We start from the raw sequence: 20,544 nt of genomic DNA on the forward strand, positions 1-20,544 counted from the left end.
TGACAGAATTACAACTCAAAATCTCCTATTAGGAGGCACACTTATAAAGAAGTGGTGAGTTACTTGCAGGTGCTTTATCCAGGAAAGGCATCTAAGGTAGAAAAAATGGATACACTTTGACTACTGTTAGGAAATACCAACTGATCATGAGAATGAAGATATAAGTGAAGAAATTTGCTTCTACCACATTGCCGATCATCCAGAGCCATCTCCAGTCATTCCCAGAAGGCTAGAGAGGAGAAAGTGAGGCTGGTGACTTTGCACAGCTCTCCCTCATTTCAATTCAATTCACTTGCAAGTTGTGGAATCATCATCCTGATGTGATGGGCCTCTTCAAGAATGAAGGACAAACAACCTGTGAGTAGTAGGAGCTGCTCCACTAGGGACCTAACTGGCCAATTACAGCTGGGTAATGCAGTTCCTTCCCTCCTTCCTTCTGTCCACACAAGGAATCATACTTTTATCTGCCAGTGCTCTGCCCAAAGGAATGTAAATTTTGATCACCGAATCCTCACAAGATATCTTCAAGTTTATGGGGTAGATTTCTTTTTTTAAGGGACCATGTCTTACTTAAACCAAAATCACTCTGGCTCTCATTCATTGGCCAACAACAGGTCCCAGCTCAAGTCTCATTTGGTCATTGTTTGGCTCTGATGGCTAAGAGTGAGTGTAAATAGCAATCGTTTCCATTTTGGCCAGAAGCCCTGACTTTCTTCCCTTCTGATTTTTTTTTCCTAACAAGGTAAAAGAAGTCATTCTTTGCCTCATTTCTTCTTATCTAACCTTAAACACTGAATGGGTGTTGCCTCAGACAAACTAAGACCTAGGAAAGACCTTAGCTTAAAAAGTCAGAGGTCTCCCACTGCATCCTGGGCCGTCTCCAGTTGTCCTGATCTACATCTTGCCAGTGGACCCAAATGGCTCCAGAGGAGAGAATGAGGCTGATGACTTTGCACAGCTTGGTCTCAATGAAATCAAATTCACTTACAAGTCATGTCGTCATCTTCCCACGATCCTCTTTAAGAACAAAAGACCAATTACAAAAACAGCTAGACATTACTGGATAGCCTACAGCATTCTCCTAGTCCTGGGGATAGAATCATGTAGCCACATATTGCCATCTACTGGCCATCCTTGTAATAGGCTCTCCTTGGATTTAGGAAACTGAGAAAGAGTTCTTAGGGTAAGGGGGGCAGGAGCAAACAAAACTGAAAGCTAAATTGTCCATGTGAAAAGAAATCCAACTGCTAAAACCTGAAAAGGAGTGAAATACAGAGACAATAAGCAACAAAGCTAAAGTATTTTATTAATAATTTATTGTCAGTAAGAAAGACTGGCTAATGGTAGTTTTCAGTAAAAACCTTTACAAGACCATTGCAGCACAAATATACAGACACTATAAAAACTGTGTCATGGTGGTTTGGGTTCTAAACAGGTATGCAGAGGGTCCCCATTACACTTTCCAATAAGGGAAAAATGTATTTAATTCTAAAATACAGCAACCCATTTAAGACATCTCCATGTACCGTGTCTGACCTAGAAGTACCAGGTCTCCCTTCCTCCTATATACAGCTAGTATTGCAAGAATACAGTGAAATGTTTGCGTGAAGAATTGTACCACAGTGGAAATGGACATATAGCGAAAGACCGAGAATCAAAATCAGAACTCTGGGCGACGACAGAATAACACCAGTGAGAGTCGGTGGAAAATGAACTGACAAAATATCTACAAAACCTAATTAAAAATTATTAAAAACAAATATGTACATACATTTACAAAAAAAATCAGAAAAAGTTAATGTAATAAAATCTAGATGAATCATGCTAAAATGGTGATGAGGTCTGGCTGATTTTTGCTTTTATTACTTTAATATAGACAAAGGAAATAAAAAAAACCCCACATTTATTAATGGCACAGTCAATGAAAATCTTAAGTTCATCCAATCACACACAGTAGATCAGGAAATGGAACCCAGATAACGTGTGGAAATGAGCTGCTTGATCCAGGGCAGCCATGCCAGTTTTAGCTCATAGAAAACAAAGCATTCAAGCGCCGCTGCAAAGAAAATGAATTATCTTCAGGATATCGGTCTAGAATAGAAGTTCGTGAAAGTCCAGGCACTTTTTTTCCCCTAGAATGAGTGTCAGACTTCTGTATGCTGTTGTGTATCCAGTGGAGGAACGGTCACATCATCAAAATGACCATCCTCTCCACTCTCATAGTCACTCATCATGACCTCCGACTCCATTTCGCAACACGCTGACACATCAGAGCATGAAGCTGTCGAGGCGTACACAGACATGGACAAGTTGTCTACAGTGGGTGCTTCAAAGTCTCTGTTATACCCCGAAGGGTAAGGAGTGAAGGGTTCTCTACAACTACTGTTCTCTCCATTTGCTGTTTTTTGAGATTCAGACATATCTACAGGATAAAAACTGGGGAGAAACTGGTTGAAATTGAACCTCTGCCGGCTTTTCGTGGAAGAGCCCAAGCTCCGTACTGTAGCAGGCATGTCTTTGGGGGGTTGCACTGATTCAAACTGATCACTGAATTCTGGTGGCAATGGAGGGAGTTCATCAGGGGCAGGGAAATCTTCTGGAGGTGGTGGGAAGTCACTTTCAATGTCATAACCTCCTGGGTAATAGTCTGTATCGATTGCACTTGGATCTGTGTAGAGCGGGGTTTGCTCATCAATGACCTCATAATTGGGAAACTCCTGGATATCTGGCAGTGGAACACTTGGCATCCAATCGGAAGTATCCCAGTGATAACCTAGAAAGAGGAAAAATGGTACAATGTTTTAGGATTTCTTTCTTATAAACACTGAAGAAAACTAGAGACAGTGTAGTATTAAGCCATGCTGTATTTTTAGGTTAATTTGTTCAGCTGAACTGAATTCCTTGGGGACAATTTGTCCTTACCCATATACAACTGTTTCATGGTGCAAAAGCTTATATTTTCTGAAAGTTAGATTTTTATGGACATATACAACAGCCAAGCAAACCATTTTAACCTAAGTAATGGGCTCAAAATTGAATTGCGTATAAACTATTCAGAAGCAAACAAAAACCAACTGAATATGCTTACTACAAACTGCATTTTCATGTCAAGAACCCCCTTTTTTGTGAAATACATATGAGTTTAGTTTTGAACTTATTAATCTTGACAAATATTGTGTTAATATCAAGCATGAATTCTAAGTGAAATTTATTCATTAACTTAACAACATGCTTAAAAACCTTCAAGTCAATCTTTAAAATGCTAGATGCTAAAATGAAAAAATCCAAAATATGTAACATATTAAATAATGAATATTATTTTTGCACATGCATACAAGCAAGTCAGCTTTATCCCTAACCCCAGGGGTGAAAAGAATTATTCCTTTTTCATTTCTTAATAGATTGTATTTCTTTAAAGATCTTTTCCATAAAACCAGTCCGCTGTTCCCAGCTAACAGAAGCTAACAGGATTCTCCCCCTTCTTAAAACTTTCCTAGGATCTTCTAGATGAAGACACATCCATCTTCACAATCAGGAAGATAGACTTTCAAATTCTATCAGAACTCAAAGACTGGGCTTGTGGCCCTGAACAAATCATGTTTCCAGGCTTCCAGACAACTCTCTAAGTGTTCAGAGGAGAGGGATGAATTCCTAGTACTACTGAAATCACAGGTTGGACCAAAATCCCAAAATAAATGTTGTCTGGACCTCTCCTTTACCCCTGCTACAACCCTACCTAGGACTGCCTGTTTATGTGTTTATGCTGTATTACTATTAGACTATAAGCTCTTTTCATTTTTATTTAGAAAAACATGAAGAAAAGCAAGGTCATGAATGCTGTATACTTAATGAATATTACATCTACTTAATGCAGAAAATAAAGTAAAAAAAGTGAAATAAAATCAGCATTAAGGTTAAACCTTTACATAGCAAACTTTTAAAAACGTGAATTCCAATAACTGCATGCATAAGTCACCTTTTGACTTGGTGAGGTCAGGTGCAGCGAAAGACTCTTTAGACGGCAAAGTAAAAAGAGAAGAAAATATTTATAATTAGGAATCAAACAGGAAATGTAATTGAGAAGCAATAAAGACACAGTGGCTGCTGGTGGCACCAACGGGGAAACAGGGTTCCATGCGGACCCTTCATCACAAGATTCTAGTTATCCCACTGAAAGTTAGGGTTATTGCAAGAAAATTGAAGTCTTTTTGGAGGGAAGTAAGGACAATTGCTACGCAGTATAACCTCCTCCTTAAATACGTTATTTTGTTTTTCTTGTGATTGGGAATCTGCACTTGGAAGAACAAGTTTCGCTGACAGAATTGAAGAAAATGAGCCAACAAAAATCTAACCCTAAACAATTAAAATCTTACACTTAGGGCGCTGAAAACAAAATGGATATAAATTATCAGCTCTAAGTGCCTGCAGGAACACAATAATTAGCAAGGTTTTAAACTCTGCTCTTTGAAGTCATGCATAATCCCCCCCAGAGTCCAAGACAAATGAAAAACCACAAATGCACTGCCAGGGTATTCAACAAAAAGGAACAATTCTTCAGCCACCTGTGACCAACTCCAACGGTTAAATCCTGCTCATTAAAGATGGAATGTAATGGGATTTGACTGGCTTTAACATTTTTAACCAATTTCTCCGAAAATAATCTGAACAAGCTATTTTCTTTCCTCCAACCTGTAATTACACATATCCTTTGATAAGTATAAGTTGAGAAAACATGGCATGGTTGTGAGTTAAATCTGGAGCATTTTAGCAAACAGAATCCAAGGACTGGAGCCAGTCTCAATGGTCATGTATACAGTACGGCCTGTAGATTGAACAGGGATCCCTTCCTATCACATTTTTGTTAACAGATGGTTCAGAAGACCTCCAGGGGCAGAACTCACTACTGTCCAAGGATGCCCAATTCTACTTCTGGAAACCTTCAATGATTAGGACGGTTTTACTTATTTTAGGTTGAAAACTTCCTCTTTGTTGGAAGTTAGCTCCCCATAATCTATACCCTCTGGAACTAAGTCAAAAAGAGTTAATGTGGGAAAATAGAAAGAATGGTGGATTTCAAGTCAGTAGGCCTCCCCATTCTGCCACTGGTCACATGTTCTTGGGCAAATTAATCTCTGCATGGGTCTCAATCTCCTTTTCTCTAAAATGAAGGGTAGAGTGGACCCTTCCCATCGAGGTCCTTTCCAGTTCTAAATCTGTGAATCTATGACGGCCTATCAGATATCTAAAAGCCATTAGATACACCTCCCTGTCCCCAAGTTTTGCCAGGTTAAGTATTTCTGCCTCCTCTAACCAGACTGTTTTTTAAAATAATATAGACAACCATGTATTATAGCTATCTTCTGTAAAACTAAACTCATCATAACTGAAAATACTTTGGTGACCCTATGAAGGGTCTGAAAAACATTTACTGAGCACATTGCATGCCACAGAAAAAATACATTTTAGTTGTGAACTCCCAGAGGACAGGGACTGTTCTGCCTTTCTTTGTATCCCTAGGACTTAGCACCATCACTAGTATATAGTAGGAGCCTAAAAAATGCATATTGGTTTACTGGAAAAGTTGCTCGCTTTGGAGTCAGAAAACCTGAATTAAAATCCCAGCCAAGCCACTTAAACTCTGTGACCTTGGACAACTGCCTTTACCTGGCTAAGAATTAGTTTTCCCATGTATGTAATCAGGGCTTTCACTTTTTGGCACCTTTAAGGACCCTTCTAGGTCTAAGTAGGTGATCCCACCATCCTGTTACATACAAATCCTTAAATTTTAAGATAATACACAAAATGAAATCCTAGTTCAGTTTCACTTCTCTAAACTGTATTTGATATGGAGTGCTTGGCATATTCATTTGCTAAGGAATGCAAAAGAGTAGTAGATGTTGCGTGAGAATTCTAGCCAAGAGGTCTGAGGTTCAAATTCTGCCTCTGAATGATATTTTTGAAATTGTATGACTTTGGTCAAGTTGCTGAGCCTCAGCTTTTTGATTTGCAAAATGAGAATAACGATATTTGCCCAATCTATCTCATAGGGTTGTCAACCTCAAAGAGCCATGCCCAACATCAACAGTATACAAAACAAAAAGTTCAGAGACAGCCACTAGACCAAATCCGAGTTCTGTTCATTGTTTCCTTATTTAAAGAGACAAATGATCCACTAAAATATGAATGGTGCTTTTCTTAATCTGGTATACAACTAAGACCACTAGGACATGTTTTCCCACAGGAAATTAAACATCCTTGTATTTAGTACAGGGCTTAGTGCAGTGCCTGGCACACACTGGATGCTTAATAAATGTTTACTAATTGAGTGAGGAATTATAATTAGTAACTCTCATCTTAGAAACAGTGACCTTTTTTTTGACAGTCAAATTTGGCATGAAACTAGTCTATTGTGCCACACTATTTAAAAAGTCTAGAACACAAAATTCCTAAATTTAATAGAGGCTCCACAGAGCACAGACAAACTACTGCCACCAATAGGAAATGGGATTTTATATATATAGTATGTTGCTCTGCCTCAGTTCAGGGGTTGTCTACATCAGACAGGTAGGATGGTTTGGCAGAACAACACGCAGATGTTTTGGTTCTGCAACCCCTTTACATTTAATTGATTGATGACCCTCCAATGGATTCTTGTTTATATGTGGGTGATATCTACTGATATTTACCATATTAGAAATTAAAACATCTTAATATTATTATGAAAATAGTTTTGACTTCACTGATACTCCATCTTCCCACTCCACTACCCCCTGTCCTGGACCACACTTCGAGAACCCCTGGTAAAACAGACAGGGAGGTGTCGCTAGGGACCCTTACTACATCTACCGGCTGCTATCCTAGCAAACCTCTAAATCTCTCGATTCCCCACCCTTCCTCCACTCCTCCGCCCCAGATAACTGAATTACAGAGCAAGTACATTCGTAGGAGTATTTTCACACAGATGAAATCAGAAGATTGGTCCCATCCTATCCCAATCACTCCAACCAGTCTTTTGGAGACAATCTTCCTTTGGTGTTTAACAAATGGAGTCATGTTAGTGGATTTTCATGGAAATATTAACCATCCACCTTATTCTCCGATGCCAATGCCCAAGACTCCTAAACCAGAACTATCCCAGAGAAGGCCTCAGCTGCCATTTGGAAAGAAGGTAGGATGATTTTACTCCTGTTTTGGGGCTTGTGAATAAATATGTATAACAAACACATACCACAGAAAGTGAGTTTTGATTTCCTTTTTGTTTTGAGCACTCGAATTAGAGAGGTTTCTAAATGTCTTGGTACCAACCTATATGAAAAAGGAAGCCCTTTTCACTTGAATAACCAAAGAAAACAATGAGGTAACACTACACATGAAAGTGCTTCCTACAGCATTCTTACAAACATCAAAAAAATGCACATATGCAAAAAGAGGAGACAATAAGAGGCCTTTACATTTTTTGGATCATTATAGATCAACAAGGCATACAGGACTCTCCCTGTTGTATCTGAAAATGAAGCAGAATCTGTTAGGCCTGGACTGGTCCTTAGAACTTAACTAGACCAATCTCCTTAATTGTGCAGATGGAAATACTGATATCAAGAGAGAACAAGGCAGAATAAATCAATCGTAGAGACAAAGTTCTAACCTGAGTGTCCTGTTAATTTATTCATAGCCACTAAGAGAGGAAGGTGGCAGAATTTTTCTTAATCTTTCTGAAATAAAGGCTTCTGAAGACATGCTATGCTTACTGACTCCCCTTGATACATATAATACATCCAATGCAAGCAAAAAGATTTCACACGAGACACATTTTGAGGATGACTTCGTTCACATAAAGCCAATCATTAAGCAACTGTACCTATGGAGCCAGTGTAAACAATGAAAAGCGAAGCATCTATGTGTGAACGTGTACAAATAGATACCTTCTTTATCCACCATGTCAACGTCAACAACTGCATTGACAAGGTGTATTACCGTCACCAAGGAAGCTTGTAAGGGGTGCAAAAGTTAGGAAAAACTAGGGTTAGTAAAAGTATGATGAAACATGAAAAACAAACATGATTCCATCTACAAAAGATGGGTCTACCACTGCAGTCACTGTTACCTTTCATTAAAGCATAAACTTCCTAGCTTAGGTTGTTCTCTGTAAACTGCCTCCTCCATACATCTTGAGACTTCACTTTGTTCATCAATTAGATTCTGGCAAAGTTTAGTATTTCTTTTTGAGTAATAAATACAACAATGACAAATTTGAAACCTCCCACAGTTGTATCTGAACAAATGTAATACAAATGTCCAATTACTTAAAGTCAGCATAAGAATATGGTTGAGCCTTTTTTTTAACTTAAATGTCTCAAGAGCTAAACATAGCTAGTTTTAAGAGGCCATTAAATTTTTAATTCAATTCAACAAACATTTGTAAATCATCTACCATCTGCAAAGCACTCTCCTAGATGGAGGAAACACCAAGATAACTAAACAAGATCCTTGATCAGAATGGACTTACAGTTCAATAGGTGGATAACGTATTTACACAAATTAACATTTAGTGCCTTGGAGAATTCAAAAAGGCATGAGAGTTTAGGGGAAACGATATTTCACTTGTGGAGGAATGGAGAGATAACACTTGACATGGGTTTTGAAGGAAGAGAAGAATGTTAAATAATGGAGAAATAGAAAATGTTACCTGCAAGGCATGAGAGAGGGGAGGTGGTAATATGGAGGACAGACTGATGATGTGAGAGATAAGAAGCTAGTGTGTCAAGTAAGAAGACCATTAGAATTATCCAGGAGACAGAAAATACTTTAGATGGTTGGCTGCAATAGGAGTACAAAAAAGTAGGCTGTTAAAGAATCAACTGGATTGGGGTACTGACTATATATGGGATTGGAGGTGAGGGAGAGGGAAGAGTCAAATATGTTTTTGACATATAAACCTGAGTGAATAGGAGGCTCATAATAGTTTCAAAAAAATCATGAAATTATTAGGCAAATTGATAGGGTTTTTTTTGGGGGGGCAGAGTAAGTAGATGATGAGCTTATTTCAAACATGCTAATTTGGAGGTGTTGTCATGATACACAGAGATGTTTAACAGCTGCTGAACAGCTGCTGGAAACAAGAAATAAGAATTCCTCAAAAGTCAGGGAGGGAGATATAATTTTAAAAGTCACGTTCATGGAAGTGATATACAGGTGGAGGTATCTTACAGAGACCTCAGACATACAGCCCCTTAATTTTACAGATGAGGAAACTGAGGTACCAGAGGTCAAGTGAATTGTTCAAGAATACAAAGGCATTTAAGTGTAAGATCCAGGATTTAAACCAGTCCAGTTCTTCTCCGTCCAAATTTCGGACTCTTTCATGTACTAAATGCCAACATGGACTTATCCAAGAAGTCTTAGAATAAAATAAAAATCAAGTATTTTGTAAAGCATAAAAACTAAAAATGATCCTTTAAAATTTTGTATGGATAAAATTCTTATTTTACTCTATATTTGAACATATTCCTGTTTTTCATATTTAATTTTTTTCATGTTTCAATGTAGCATGGTTGGCTATCAATGCTATCCACAATGGTCAAAATCCAGATAAGCAAGCTTCTTTATCTCCTGCCTTAGAGTTCCCACGACCTTCCTTCATTACAAATCCAAAGGAACGCAGAAGCAGTTTCTTAAACTCCATTCCCAATAAGTACTAAAAGGATCCACATGGGAACTGAGGCCAAAGGAAAAGAGAAGAGGAAAAGAAACAGACAAATTCTTGTAATTCCGAGAAAAGTGTCCATGGAAGCTGACTGTGTTAGAATTTTCTATCTACTCTAAAAAGGGGACCTACTGTATTTACTGTTGGTTGATTACAAGAAAGTATCTGTCCCAGGCAAAAAAAATGCAGCCTTAGCTGCTAAGGTCAAACAAAACATTTTCTCCATGTATGTTAAGATCATACAAGAATACTATAATCAGAAATAATTTTATTCAACAATCCTTAGGGTAACAATATTAACCAATGCACAAACCAGGGACACCCAGACTCACTCAAGGTGCTCACCACTGTTATGTATGACATCTGGTGACAAATAAATCCAAATGGAAAAGGGATTTTCTATAGTTAGGGAGGTTCTATTAGATGCCCCTTTTTGAGGACATTATGCTAACTATACCAAGCCTCATAGTATACAGAGCTCCCTCAATGAGTTTCACAGCCACTCAAAAGAATCTGACCTTCTCATCTATACAGGAAGAATCAAGAAGATGAAGACTGTACATGGCCCAGATGATGATATGTAGCTGAATGTAGTCCATAGCCTCTATCAGTACATATATATTGGAGAGACACTGAAGATAGACAGTGAGCTGGTTAATGGAGAGCCTGAGTGCTGTACTGATACTCAAGAAATGTTGAAGGTCTTCAGCACCTTGGGTAGCTCCTTATGAATGGGGATTTATAGAAGGACATGAATAAGAATCAGGCATGAGTGGACAGCATGGATGATCTGTTACTGTTCTGGGTAAGGGATTTCCCCCAAAGACAAGGGGATAAATCCAATAAAGTTTTCTGAGTAAGTTTGGAAAAGCTTCATGGCTTTTTTCAAACACAAAACTGTGTTTATAAAAGTCATTTAAGCAAATGCTTGTTGAAATGAACTAAACTAACAACAAACCTGACATTTAGCTTTTGGATAAGATTTTCTATCGTGCTAATAACTCAACACTTAATTTTGGATTATTGGGGATGGGAGGAACAGTATTAACTTAGGAAAATTACTTAGGAAGTACATGCAAATTATTAAAGTCCAATTACCTGCTGAGTGTGAGTGATTTATATATTTGCTTGTAGCTAACATAAAAATGGGAGTACTCAGTTTAAGCAAGATCTTAAGGACCTTAAAAAGGTCATCCAATTCAAATATGAATAATATAAAAGAAATGAAAAACAGAGACAGCAGCAGCTAAGCAAAGTGGGAAAATTTTCTTCTACATACCATTGTCATCACATGATTCCGACTGGAAAGAGCTGAGAGATTGGACTTCCGATAAGCTTTCCCGAGCACTGTAAGGATGGGACACTTTTTCCTCTAGAGGTTTCTTTGAAATACAGGGTTCAAGCTCAACCACTTTAGCTATTGAGAAAAGTACAGGCAAACAGTGTGAACAACTTCAAAATAAACCCCAAGCTGACAATATTCCTGACAGAGATTTAGGGAGTAAGAAGGGGGAACTCTTCTCTTTAAAAATAGTCCCTGAGTGTTTGGAAACCCCGGTGGGGAATTTCCTCCACAGAGGGAAGGTTAAGTGCTATTTCTTGCATTAGAACCTTATGCTTTTAGGGATCCCTGAGCTCCTGAAGGTTCTGCCCAGGAAACACAAGTTTTCACAGGTCCTATTTAACTATCTGCTTAACTGTTCCAAATTCAGTCTGGCTAAATGTGGAGACACTCACGATCAGGCGATTAATTTTATGATTATAGTAATGAATCAAATTGTCTATTAAGGTGTGGAAGGTGTGATCTGCATGGGTAGAAAAAGAAAGCTAACCAGTAAAACCAATGATGGTTTTAAGCAATCACATTATAAGAGTCTATGTATCATAAAATATATAAAAGTGCAAATAAAAAAAATTTGGTCGTGGGGGGATAGAAGTATCCTGAATGACACCCATTAAGCCCAACATAGCTTTTTAAGAATTTGACTAAGCTAACATAAACTATTTAGATTTTCAAAAGGCAACTACCATATTATGGCACTACTTAGAAAATGTAGGACTGAACTTCATCCTTTCAAGAAAAAAAAATAATCCAACACCCAAAACAAATGCTCATCTGAATGCAGACTTCTAAAGCTTTGCAACTCACATGAGAAAACTCAAATGATTTCCGGGAGCCTTTCTTGACTGAATCCCTTCTTAACTACCCTATACATATTTGGGGAAGCTAGGTGGCACCAGGGATAGAGAATTGGGCCTGGAGTCAGGGAGACCTGAATTTAAATCCAGCCTCAGACACTTAGTAGCTGTTGGTCCTGAGCAAGTCACTTGACCTGTTTACCTCGGTTTCCTCATCTGTAAAACGGAGATAATAACAGCACCTACTTCCCACAGCTGTGGAAGATCGAATTAAATAAAAATGACAAAGTGCTTTGCATGGTGCCTAGCACACAGTAGGCACTATGAAAATGTTAGCTATGATGACGACTTGATCTACACTTTTATTCAGTTATGTTTCAGTTGTTTCAGTCATATCTGATTCTTTGTGACCCCATTTGGGGTTTTCTTGGCAAAGCTACTGTAGTGGTTTGGCATTTCCTTCTCCAGCTCATTTTACAGATGAGGGACCAAGGCAAAGAGTGACTTACCCAGGATCTGAGGTTGGATTTGAACTTATGTCCTCCATTCACATGTAGGCTATTTTAGGACAGGTCATCCCTAGTACCTAGCACAGAGCCTGGCATATATACAGCAGGTGCTTAATAAGTGCTTGTTGACTGATGGCTGAAGATGGATTTTTCAACAGGATACACTACATAATAATGATTTTGCTTCTATTTAGGTTCATTATTTTCAATGTCAGTGAACAGGAACTAACTCACGAATCACTTCTTGAGGGAAAATTTCATTGAAACCATAGGGATCAAGCAAGACCACTTCTCTGTTCAAACTTTTTAATGGTTCTCTGTTGAGAGTGAATCAACTATAAAATCCTTAGGTTGGCAACCAAGGCCCTTCATAATTTGAACTGACCACCTCCATCTTTCTTGTCTTATGTCATGTTTCATGCTCCCTATTGTACACTCCATGCTCCACTTACACTAGACATCTCCACCCTCCTCTTTTACCTCCCCTATGTTCCTGTTGCTTTTGTCTTGCTTCCTGATGCCACCAGCTGAAACTCAACTTTGTCCAGCTGGCATGCTGCCGCCTTCACAGTACTTGGTAGCACTGTTTTGCTCCTTTTCTGATGCACTTATATACTGTTTCCCTATTTTCTATCACAGTATATTTCCCATTCTCCATGTAAGTACAGACGGATAGACTGTACCTATCTATGGGGATAAGAACTGTCTCTTATCTAAACTTCATATATCGCTCAATGTGTATGTAATGCAATACTCTCTATATAGCAGGTACCTTATAATGTTTGTTGAAATCACATGTTGTCTCCTCATCCTGAAAAAAAATTTTAGTGTCTTCCTCTGGTGTAAAATATTAAATTCTTAGACTACCATCTAAGGCCAACCACAACTTGGTTTCATCTTCAATTTCTCATGTCATTTCACATTACTCAGCCTCTCACTCTTTATATTCTAGCCAGATTGGATTACCAGCCTTTTCCTGAACTTAACCATCTTATTTCCTACCTCTGTACATTTGACTTGGGTCATACTTGGAACATACTCCTTTCTCATCTTTGTCTTTTGCAGTTCCTTTCCTCCTTTAAGGTGCTACCTCATCCTTTAAGCCTTTATTGACCCTCTTGGCTGTTAGTGGACTCTCTCTTCTCAAATATCCCTTGACTACTTGCTTCATTTGATCTTTCCTTTGCTTTAACTTCACCTATTGCCTTACTTATCTAAAAATGCTGTAGAGCCTATCAGAATGTAAGTTCCTTGAGGGGAGGTAGGCTTTTCTTTTTTGTCCACATACTCACACTCTTTGCACAATTCACTGGTTATTCAGTCATGGAGCCAACAAGCATATATTAAGTGCCTACTATATGCCAGGCATTGGAAATGCTACAAAGGCAAAAAAATAGTCTCTCCTTGCAAGGAGCTCACAATTTAATGAAGGAGACAACATGCAAACAACTGTGTATACACACACACACACACGTGTGTGTGTGTGCCATGTAAATGGAAGGTAATCTCAGAAGTTCTACTGGGATGATGAGGGGGGAATGAGCCAGGGAGCAGGAAAGACTTCCTGTAGAATGTTGTATCTCAGCTGACTCTTGAAGGAAGCCAAGGAAACTGGAAGGAGCAGAGGGAATGATAAGTACAGAGGAAAACCAGTGCAAATGCACAGTCAGGAGATGAGAGGTTAGTATGGAACACTACCAACTACCAATAGTGAGCTGTTGGCTTGATTTGACCTTTCATACGATTAAAAACCTGGTTAATCTCAGGGATATTTTATTTAGGAGGAAAAAAAAAAAGAGAGGGGAGGTTTTCTTACTGTCATAATCAAAATCCCAGTTGGGTTTCTGAATCGAGTCACTGTCTGAAGGAGAGTTTGAAGGAGGTGGGGGAGGCAAATTGGGTGCGACGCTGCAGACGGCCACGGCTTTTCGATGTCCATGCATAGAATCTGGGTTGAAGGTACTAAATTCAGGATGTTCTGGAATGGCAGATCCTTCAAAGGAATTTCGGTCAAGATTGTTCCTGGAATCACTTGGAATGCTTGGTGTGTAAGAGATAGGGCGGACAGGCACCTGGGGCGGTACATCTGAGTAAATGTTCTTATTGAGTTTTGAATCAAAATATGGCCTTTGTAAGAAAGCTGCCGTGGGTCCCAAATGTTTGTCTTCAGGTTCCGCTGGGTGCTTCTTCTTTTTACGAATCATTTTGCGGCAGACAACAAATATTACCACTAGTAGAAATATGCCTACAATGAACACAATGATTCCTATCCCTTCAGCTAATCCAATATTCCATGGAGTAGACACATACTTATTGGGAAGTGAGTCTTCACAGTGCTTTCCTCGATAGTCAAGGCTACAGTTACAGCGATAGGAGCCATGGGTGTTCTCACAAAGAGCCCCATTATGGCAAGGGTTAACAGCACACTCATCAATATCGCTTTGACACCTGTCAGAAAACAAGTCAAGAACACAAAACCAATGACCACAAACCTGAGGATTTTTAGTGATGACTGAACCTCAAAAAACTCTTCCTTTCTTGGAGAATTCATTTCTAAAATCATATTTTTTTTTGTTTTTTTGAGAATATGCTGAAGAAAAGGCCGAATTTCTAATCTGTCCTTAATTTACTTAGATATTGAATTTAAATGTAAAAACTGAATAACTCAAACATACCTATTGGTTATAACAAAGAGGGGGATTTAGTCCATTTTTGAGCCCTATATTTAGGTTTTGGTTTTTTTTGCCTATTAGAACCTGTAATCGCATTAGTATATAGAACACTGATGAGGACATTCCCTACCCACCAAGACAAATCAACAACTCTTCCTGAATTTATCACCAGAGTTTTCTGTGTGACTTACATAGCTTTTATGTGTCAGACGTGCATCATGAACCCATGTTTTCTAAGCTTTGAAGCTGGCTCTCAATCCACTATGACACTCTGCTTTTCTCTATGACATGATAAACTATATAAAATATTGAATGAACTTACCCTTTTACTTGAAACAAGGGCTAATCCAGAATAGGAAGGCATAGGGAAGAACAGATGGCCAAGGCTGAATGGGCTCTTTTGACTGAGTAGATAACTTTTTATTAAGAGAACTCCAAAGTTAGGAAGCGTTCCCAATTCAATTTATTTTGTTTTAGAGAATATCTATTTTTTAAAAAATCATCAGTGTGGAAAATAGTTTGCAACAGAGCCTTAATGGTGAAATAACAGAATTTGGTGTCCAAGAACCCGGGTTCAAGTTCTAGATTAATCATCTGAACTTGGGCAAGTGGGTTTCAATTTCCTATAAAATGGGGGTGGGGGAGAGTGTCAGACTGGATGATCTTTACAGTCCTGTCTAGCTCTAAATCCTATAGACTGTTTAAAAATCGTTCGTATACAGATCACATTTCTCAGATTCAAGAGACTCAATGAATCACATGAAACTCAAAGGCTCAAATGAACTTTCTTGGTTTGCTAAGCTACTAAGTATTCAGAGATTTGGACTACACATCCTGATGTTTATGCCTGGAACATTTCCAGTATTTGGATTAAAATGGCTCTTCAAGTGCTCTGGCAACAGAGTAAGTTATATTGAAAAAAAACAAGGTAACGATGAAATCATTTCAACACTAAAAAAGTCACTCTCAATTAGGTTTTCTTGCTCTAACGCTTTAGGAACACACCGAATACTTCAATCACCCCAAAATTCAGTCCCTTCTCACTTTTTGCTAAATATGGTGAGCAAAAAGACTGTGGTGAACAATTTTTTTTCTTAGAAGTAGCTTTCATCGCTTTTTAATGTGGTCAAAGAAAGAAGCCACTTTACGTAATGCTTTGAGTCTAAGAATATCAAAGTCCCGTTCCAAAACTTGCAATGAGTCCTAGTTACTTACAGGAGAATAAAGCCCAAACTTACTTTACTGTGACATTCAAAGTCCTTTGCAATCTGGTCCAACCTTACATAAACCCTCCTCTCCTGCCAGACTATTTGATTGACTCTTTTGTGTACATAATAACCTGCTTCCTCCCAGTTCCATAACTGTTCTCATGCCTTCTTTATTTCTAAACAAATGCTAGCTATTCCCCAATTGATAAATGGTCAAAGGATATGAACAGGCAATTTTCAGAGGAAGAAATTAAAGATATCTATAATCATATGAAAAAATGCTCTAAATCACTATTGATTAGAGAGATGCAAATCAAAACAACTCTTGAGGTACCACATCACACCTATAAGATTGGCAAACATGACAGAACAAGAAAATGATAAATGCTGGAGAGGATGTGGGAGAGAGTTGGAACACTAATTCATTGTTGGTGGAGCTGCGAGCACATCCAACCATTCTGGATAACAATTTGGAACTATGCCCAAAGGGCTACAAAAATGTGCATACCCTTTGACCCAGCAATATCACTACTAGGACTATATCCCCAAGAGATCATAAAAATGGGAAAGGGTCCCACATGTACAAAAATATTTATAGCAGCACTCTATGTAGTTGCCAAAAACTGGAAGTCAAGGGGATGTCCATCAATTGGGGAATGGCTGAATCAATTATGGTATATGAATGTAATGGAGTACTATTGTGCCATAAGAAATGATGAACAAGAAGACTTCAGAGAGTCCTGGAAGGACTTATATGACCTGATGCTGAGTGAAAGGAGAAGAACCAGGAGAACTTTGTGCACAGCAATGACCACAGTGTGCGAGAGTTTTTTCTGGTAGACTTGGAATTTTGTAATAACGCAAAAACTTCTTATAAAAAAAAAATCCCAAAGGTGGTTCTCAAGGCAAAATGCCTTCCACACTCAGAGAAAGAAATATGGAAGTCATTCACAAAATGTAGCAGATCATGTTTGTGTATGTGTAAGTTTTTGTGTATCATGTTTTGATTTGTTATATGATTTCTTTCATTTATTTTAGTCTGACTACATAGCATGACTATAGTGAAAATATACTCAATAGGAAAGTATATGTAGAATCTATACAGAATTGTATGCAGTCGTGGGGAGGGAGGGGGGTAGCGGGGGGTAGCTGTGGGGGGGATAAAATCTCAATTGTATGGCAGTGATTGTTAAACATTAAAAAATAATAATAAAAAAAGAAATGATCATCATCATAAAAAAAAAAAAACAAAAAACAAATGCTAGCTATCCTTCAGGCCCACTTACGTTTCCACCTCCACCATGAAGCCTTCCCTGATGGTCCTTACCTTATTTTTTCAATTTCTGACCCTTTATCTGTCAACACCCACATGTCCATTTGGGCTTTATTTATCTCCTGCCATGAAACATCTCTTCTAATGAATGCTATGTAATTTTTCTTGTCTTCTCAACTAGGTGAGCTTTGTAAACACCCTCAAAGAAGAACTCCTATCCTTTCTGATTCTTACAGCGTTTAGCACAGGGATGTAATTTTAATAACTATCATAATTCATGATTGTGTAGTGCTTCTAAGTTTATAAAATATCTTCCTCACAACCACCCTATAAGGTGATGTTTTACCAGCCTCATTTTACAGATGAGGAAACCATGGCATAGAGAACTCCCGTAACTTTTCATGGGTGATTACACATCTTGTTAAATGTCAGATACTCAGATCTTCCTTATTCTGAAGCCAATGCTCTATATAACTAAGAGGTGCTTAATAGTTTGCTAAGTGACTACATAAAGAACTTATGCTGATTATGTGCATTAAAAGGATTAAGAAGTTATAGAATCAGGGACCATGTCCCAACCAAGAAGCAGTCTTATTAGAGCCAGCATGATGACAAAGAGCTGACATGAGTACCAAGAGGACTCAGGTCAAGGTCGACTCCCTGACACACATGGGATGTCAGACCCTTGCCAAATCACTTCTCAAGGCTTTTAGATAATGTTTTTCCCCACCTCCAACATGAGACCTTTCTTGGTCCTTCTAGCTTGTAGCATTTTTCTCTCTTAAAATGACTATATGTCTACCAATGTGTATATATTATATTACTCCAATAGAATATAAGTTCCATGAGAGTAGGAACCATTTTTATTTTGATCTTTGTGTTCATAAGGTCGAGCATATAGCCAGTCCTTAATAAATGTTAACTGAATTATTGAACTGACACAATCAGTACAATGTCACCCATAAACAGGCATCTGTGGGGCAGGGCAGACTCACTTTAGGAGATCTCTTTCCTTTGCAGACAGGGGAGCTCCTATGGTGATCATTTCTTAGCATTTCATGTTACATAACTTTCTAAGGTAATTTGTAGTGAAGGGTCCTTATTGGAAGCTCCTTTTATCAATATTATCACACGTCTAGTCCTCATTCCTAGAAGTTTTATTATACACAGTAAATGATAAATTGACAAAGAGGAAAGAAAGGTTCTTAGATCCGCTTGAATAACTTTTTCACTGAAAAAGTACCGTATTGACTGCCAATTGCACATCAATTATACATACTGAAGATGGGCTGTCCTTGACAAGTTGGTCAATTCACTTACTTTAAATCCTATCCAAACTAGTAATATGCTTAATCACACTTATTTTTTTCTTCGTATAGAAGTAGATTTTAGTAGATTATTGACTAAGTTGTCACACACTTTAATTATATGATCCAAATTAGTTAGCTTTTACTATATTTGTTAGTAGGTAGGATATTCATACAAAGCTACCAATGTAAAATGTGACTAATTTGATTCACCTTTCTCCATGAAAACCAGCTTCGCATTGACAGATAGCACCATCCAAGCTGTCAAAGCAGGTCCCACCATTTTTACATGGCTCATCTTTACAATATGGACTCAGCTGACACCTAAGAAATCATAAAACTGTATCAATAATAATATTTGTTTCAGGCTCAAAAACAAAAAGTAGCAAAAAAATCCCACAATGATGAAATGAAAATAGAAACAAACAGGAAAAACAAGAAGCAAATTTAGGGTTCAATAGCTGATGACAAAAATATCAGCGAGCACCAGAGATTTAAAACTACCAGGGAAAGAGCAGCCAGCATACCTCTGTCCAGTGTACAGGCCTCTGCACTGGCAGACAAAGTCACCATTGTCTCTAATACAAGTCCCACCATAGAGGCAAGGATTGGAGGCACACGGGTTCACACTGATGTCACAATGTGTTCCCATGTACAAGGCACTGCATTTGCAATAATAACCTACAAAAGAGAACAGAAAAATTATGCTATGATAGAATTCAAAATTTGTTAGCTTTTGCTTTCATGTGCAATTAATTTTAAAGGAAGGCTGAGGTCTGTACTTCATTATTTTAGAAAGCCTTCCTTTACCCTTATAAGTTCTCACTCATTTATGATCAATTCTTAACCATCAGAGCTATACAGAAGGGCAATGGGCTTGAGAGGTAAGGAATTCCCTAATGGAAGTCTTCAAGTGGAGGTTGGATAGAGGGAGAATTCCTGATCCATTACAGACTGGACGAAGTCGTCCCTACCAACTCTGAGATCCTTTGATTTTGATTTGTAAACCTACCTATTACAGAATTTGTGAATACACAAAGGATAGGTTATTGACCACTGTGGGGACCTCAGTGTTGGAATTCCCTCTATAGACACTGGTAACTTACTAGATCTGATATAGGAAGTTGCTGCTGTCAAAAGCAGAATCTGAACCCAGGTCTTCCTAACTCCACACTCAGCAACTCTACCAACTATGACACACCATTCCATCCTTATTTAGAATAACTACAGCAGACAGGAACTGAAGATTTAAGTCAGAAATATTTCATTATCTGTGCAAAATTTTTATCTAGAATTCTGAGACAAACCTAAAATGACCCCAAATAAAGGAAATGGCATGTGATTCTAAATCCATTACATTCACTTTTTCCCCTTTAATAACACATTTCTAAGTCCCTACGGTAAAGTGCATCAGGCACTCTTTACACTTATATGCTAGACAAATTTCAAAATAGCCATTCTAAGTTTTAGTGTAGCTTTTAGATTGTGGCTCTTCAAAGTTTCTTAAATCCATCTTTCTTTTCTATTCCCACTGGCACCAACCAAATAAAGGTCCTTCATCATACACATCAATTCAGGTAAAATTATCCTAACAAGGGCTCATATTCAATCCAAGGGAAAATGCTCCTGCCACAAGACAATATCTTTCATCAAGAAGAATGGAAGGACCACAAGATTAGGGATGGATGTCTTCAGAGGGACAGTTTGTGAACATTTAGAAAAAGAAACAATGA

The 20,544-nt window shown here is 38.2% G+C and overlaps 1 protein-coding gene across 3 annotated transcripts in view; it reads right to left on the reverse strand.

The window, feature by feature from the left end:
* Positions 1–1,286: 1,286 nt before the first annotated feature.
* Positions 1,287–20,544, reverse strand: part of FAT1 (FAT atypical cadherin 1) — a 167,876-nt gene continuing 148,618 nt past the window's right edge. For 2 of the 3 annotated variants that reach the window (XM_072625188.1, XM_072625189.1), the window contains exons 23-28: positions 19,339–19,492; positions 19,025–19,135; positions 14,168–14,799; positions 10,983–11,120; positions 3,977–4,012; positions 1,287–2,773 (exon numbers count right to left, since the gene is read on the reverse strand). In XM_072625188.1, the coding sequence (XP_072481289.1) occupies positions 2,145–2,773; positions 3,977–4,012; positions 10,983–11,120; positions 14,168–14,799; positions 19,025–19,135; positions 19,339–19,492 (1,700 nt within the window). In that variant the 3' untranslated portion in view covers positions 1,287–2,144. The remainder of the gene's footprint in view (positions 2,774–3,976; positions 4,013–10,982; positions 11,121–14,167; positions 14,800–19,024; positions 19,136–19,338; positions 19,493–20,544) is intronic. The other variant, XM_072625190.1, reaches the window with a different exon arrangement.

Source organism: Notamacropus eugenii, chromosome 7 (genome assembly GCF_028372415.1).
Source record: "Notamacropus eugenii isolate mMacEug1 chromosome 7, mMacEug1.pri_v2, whole genome shotgun sequence".
Taxonomy (NCBI): domain Eukaryota; kingdom Metazoa; phylum Chordata; class Mammalia; order Diprotodontia; family Macropodidae; genus Notamacropus; species Notamacropus eugenii.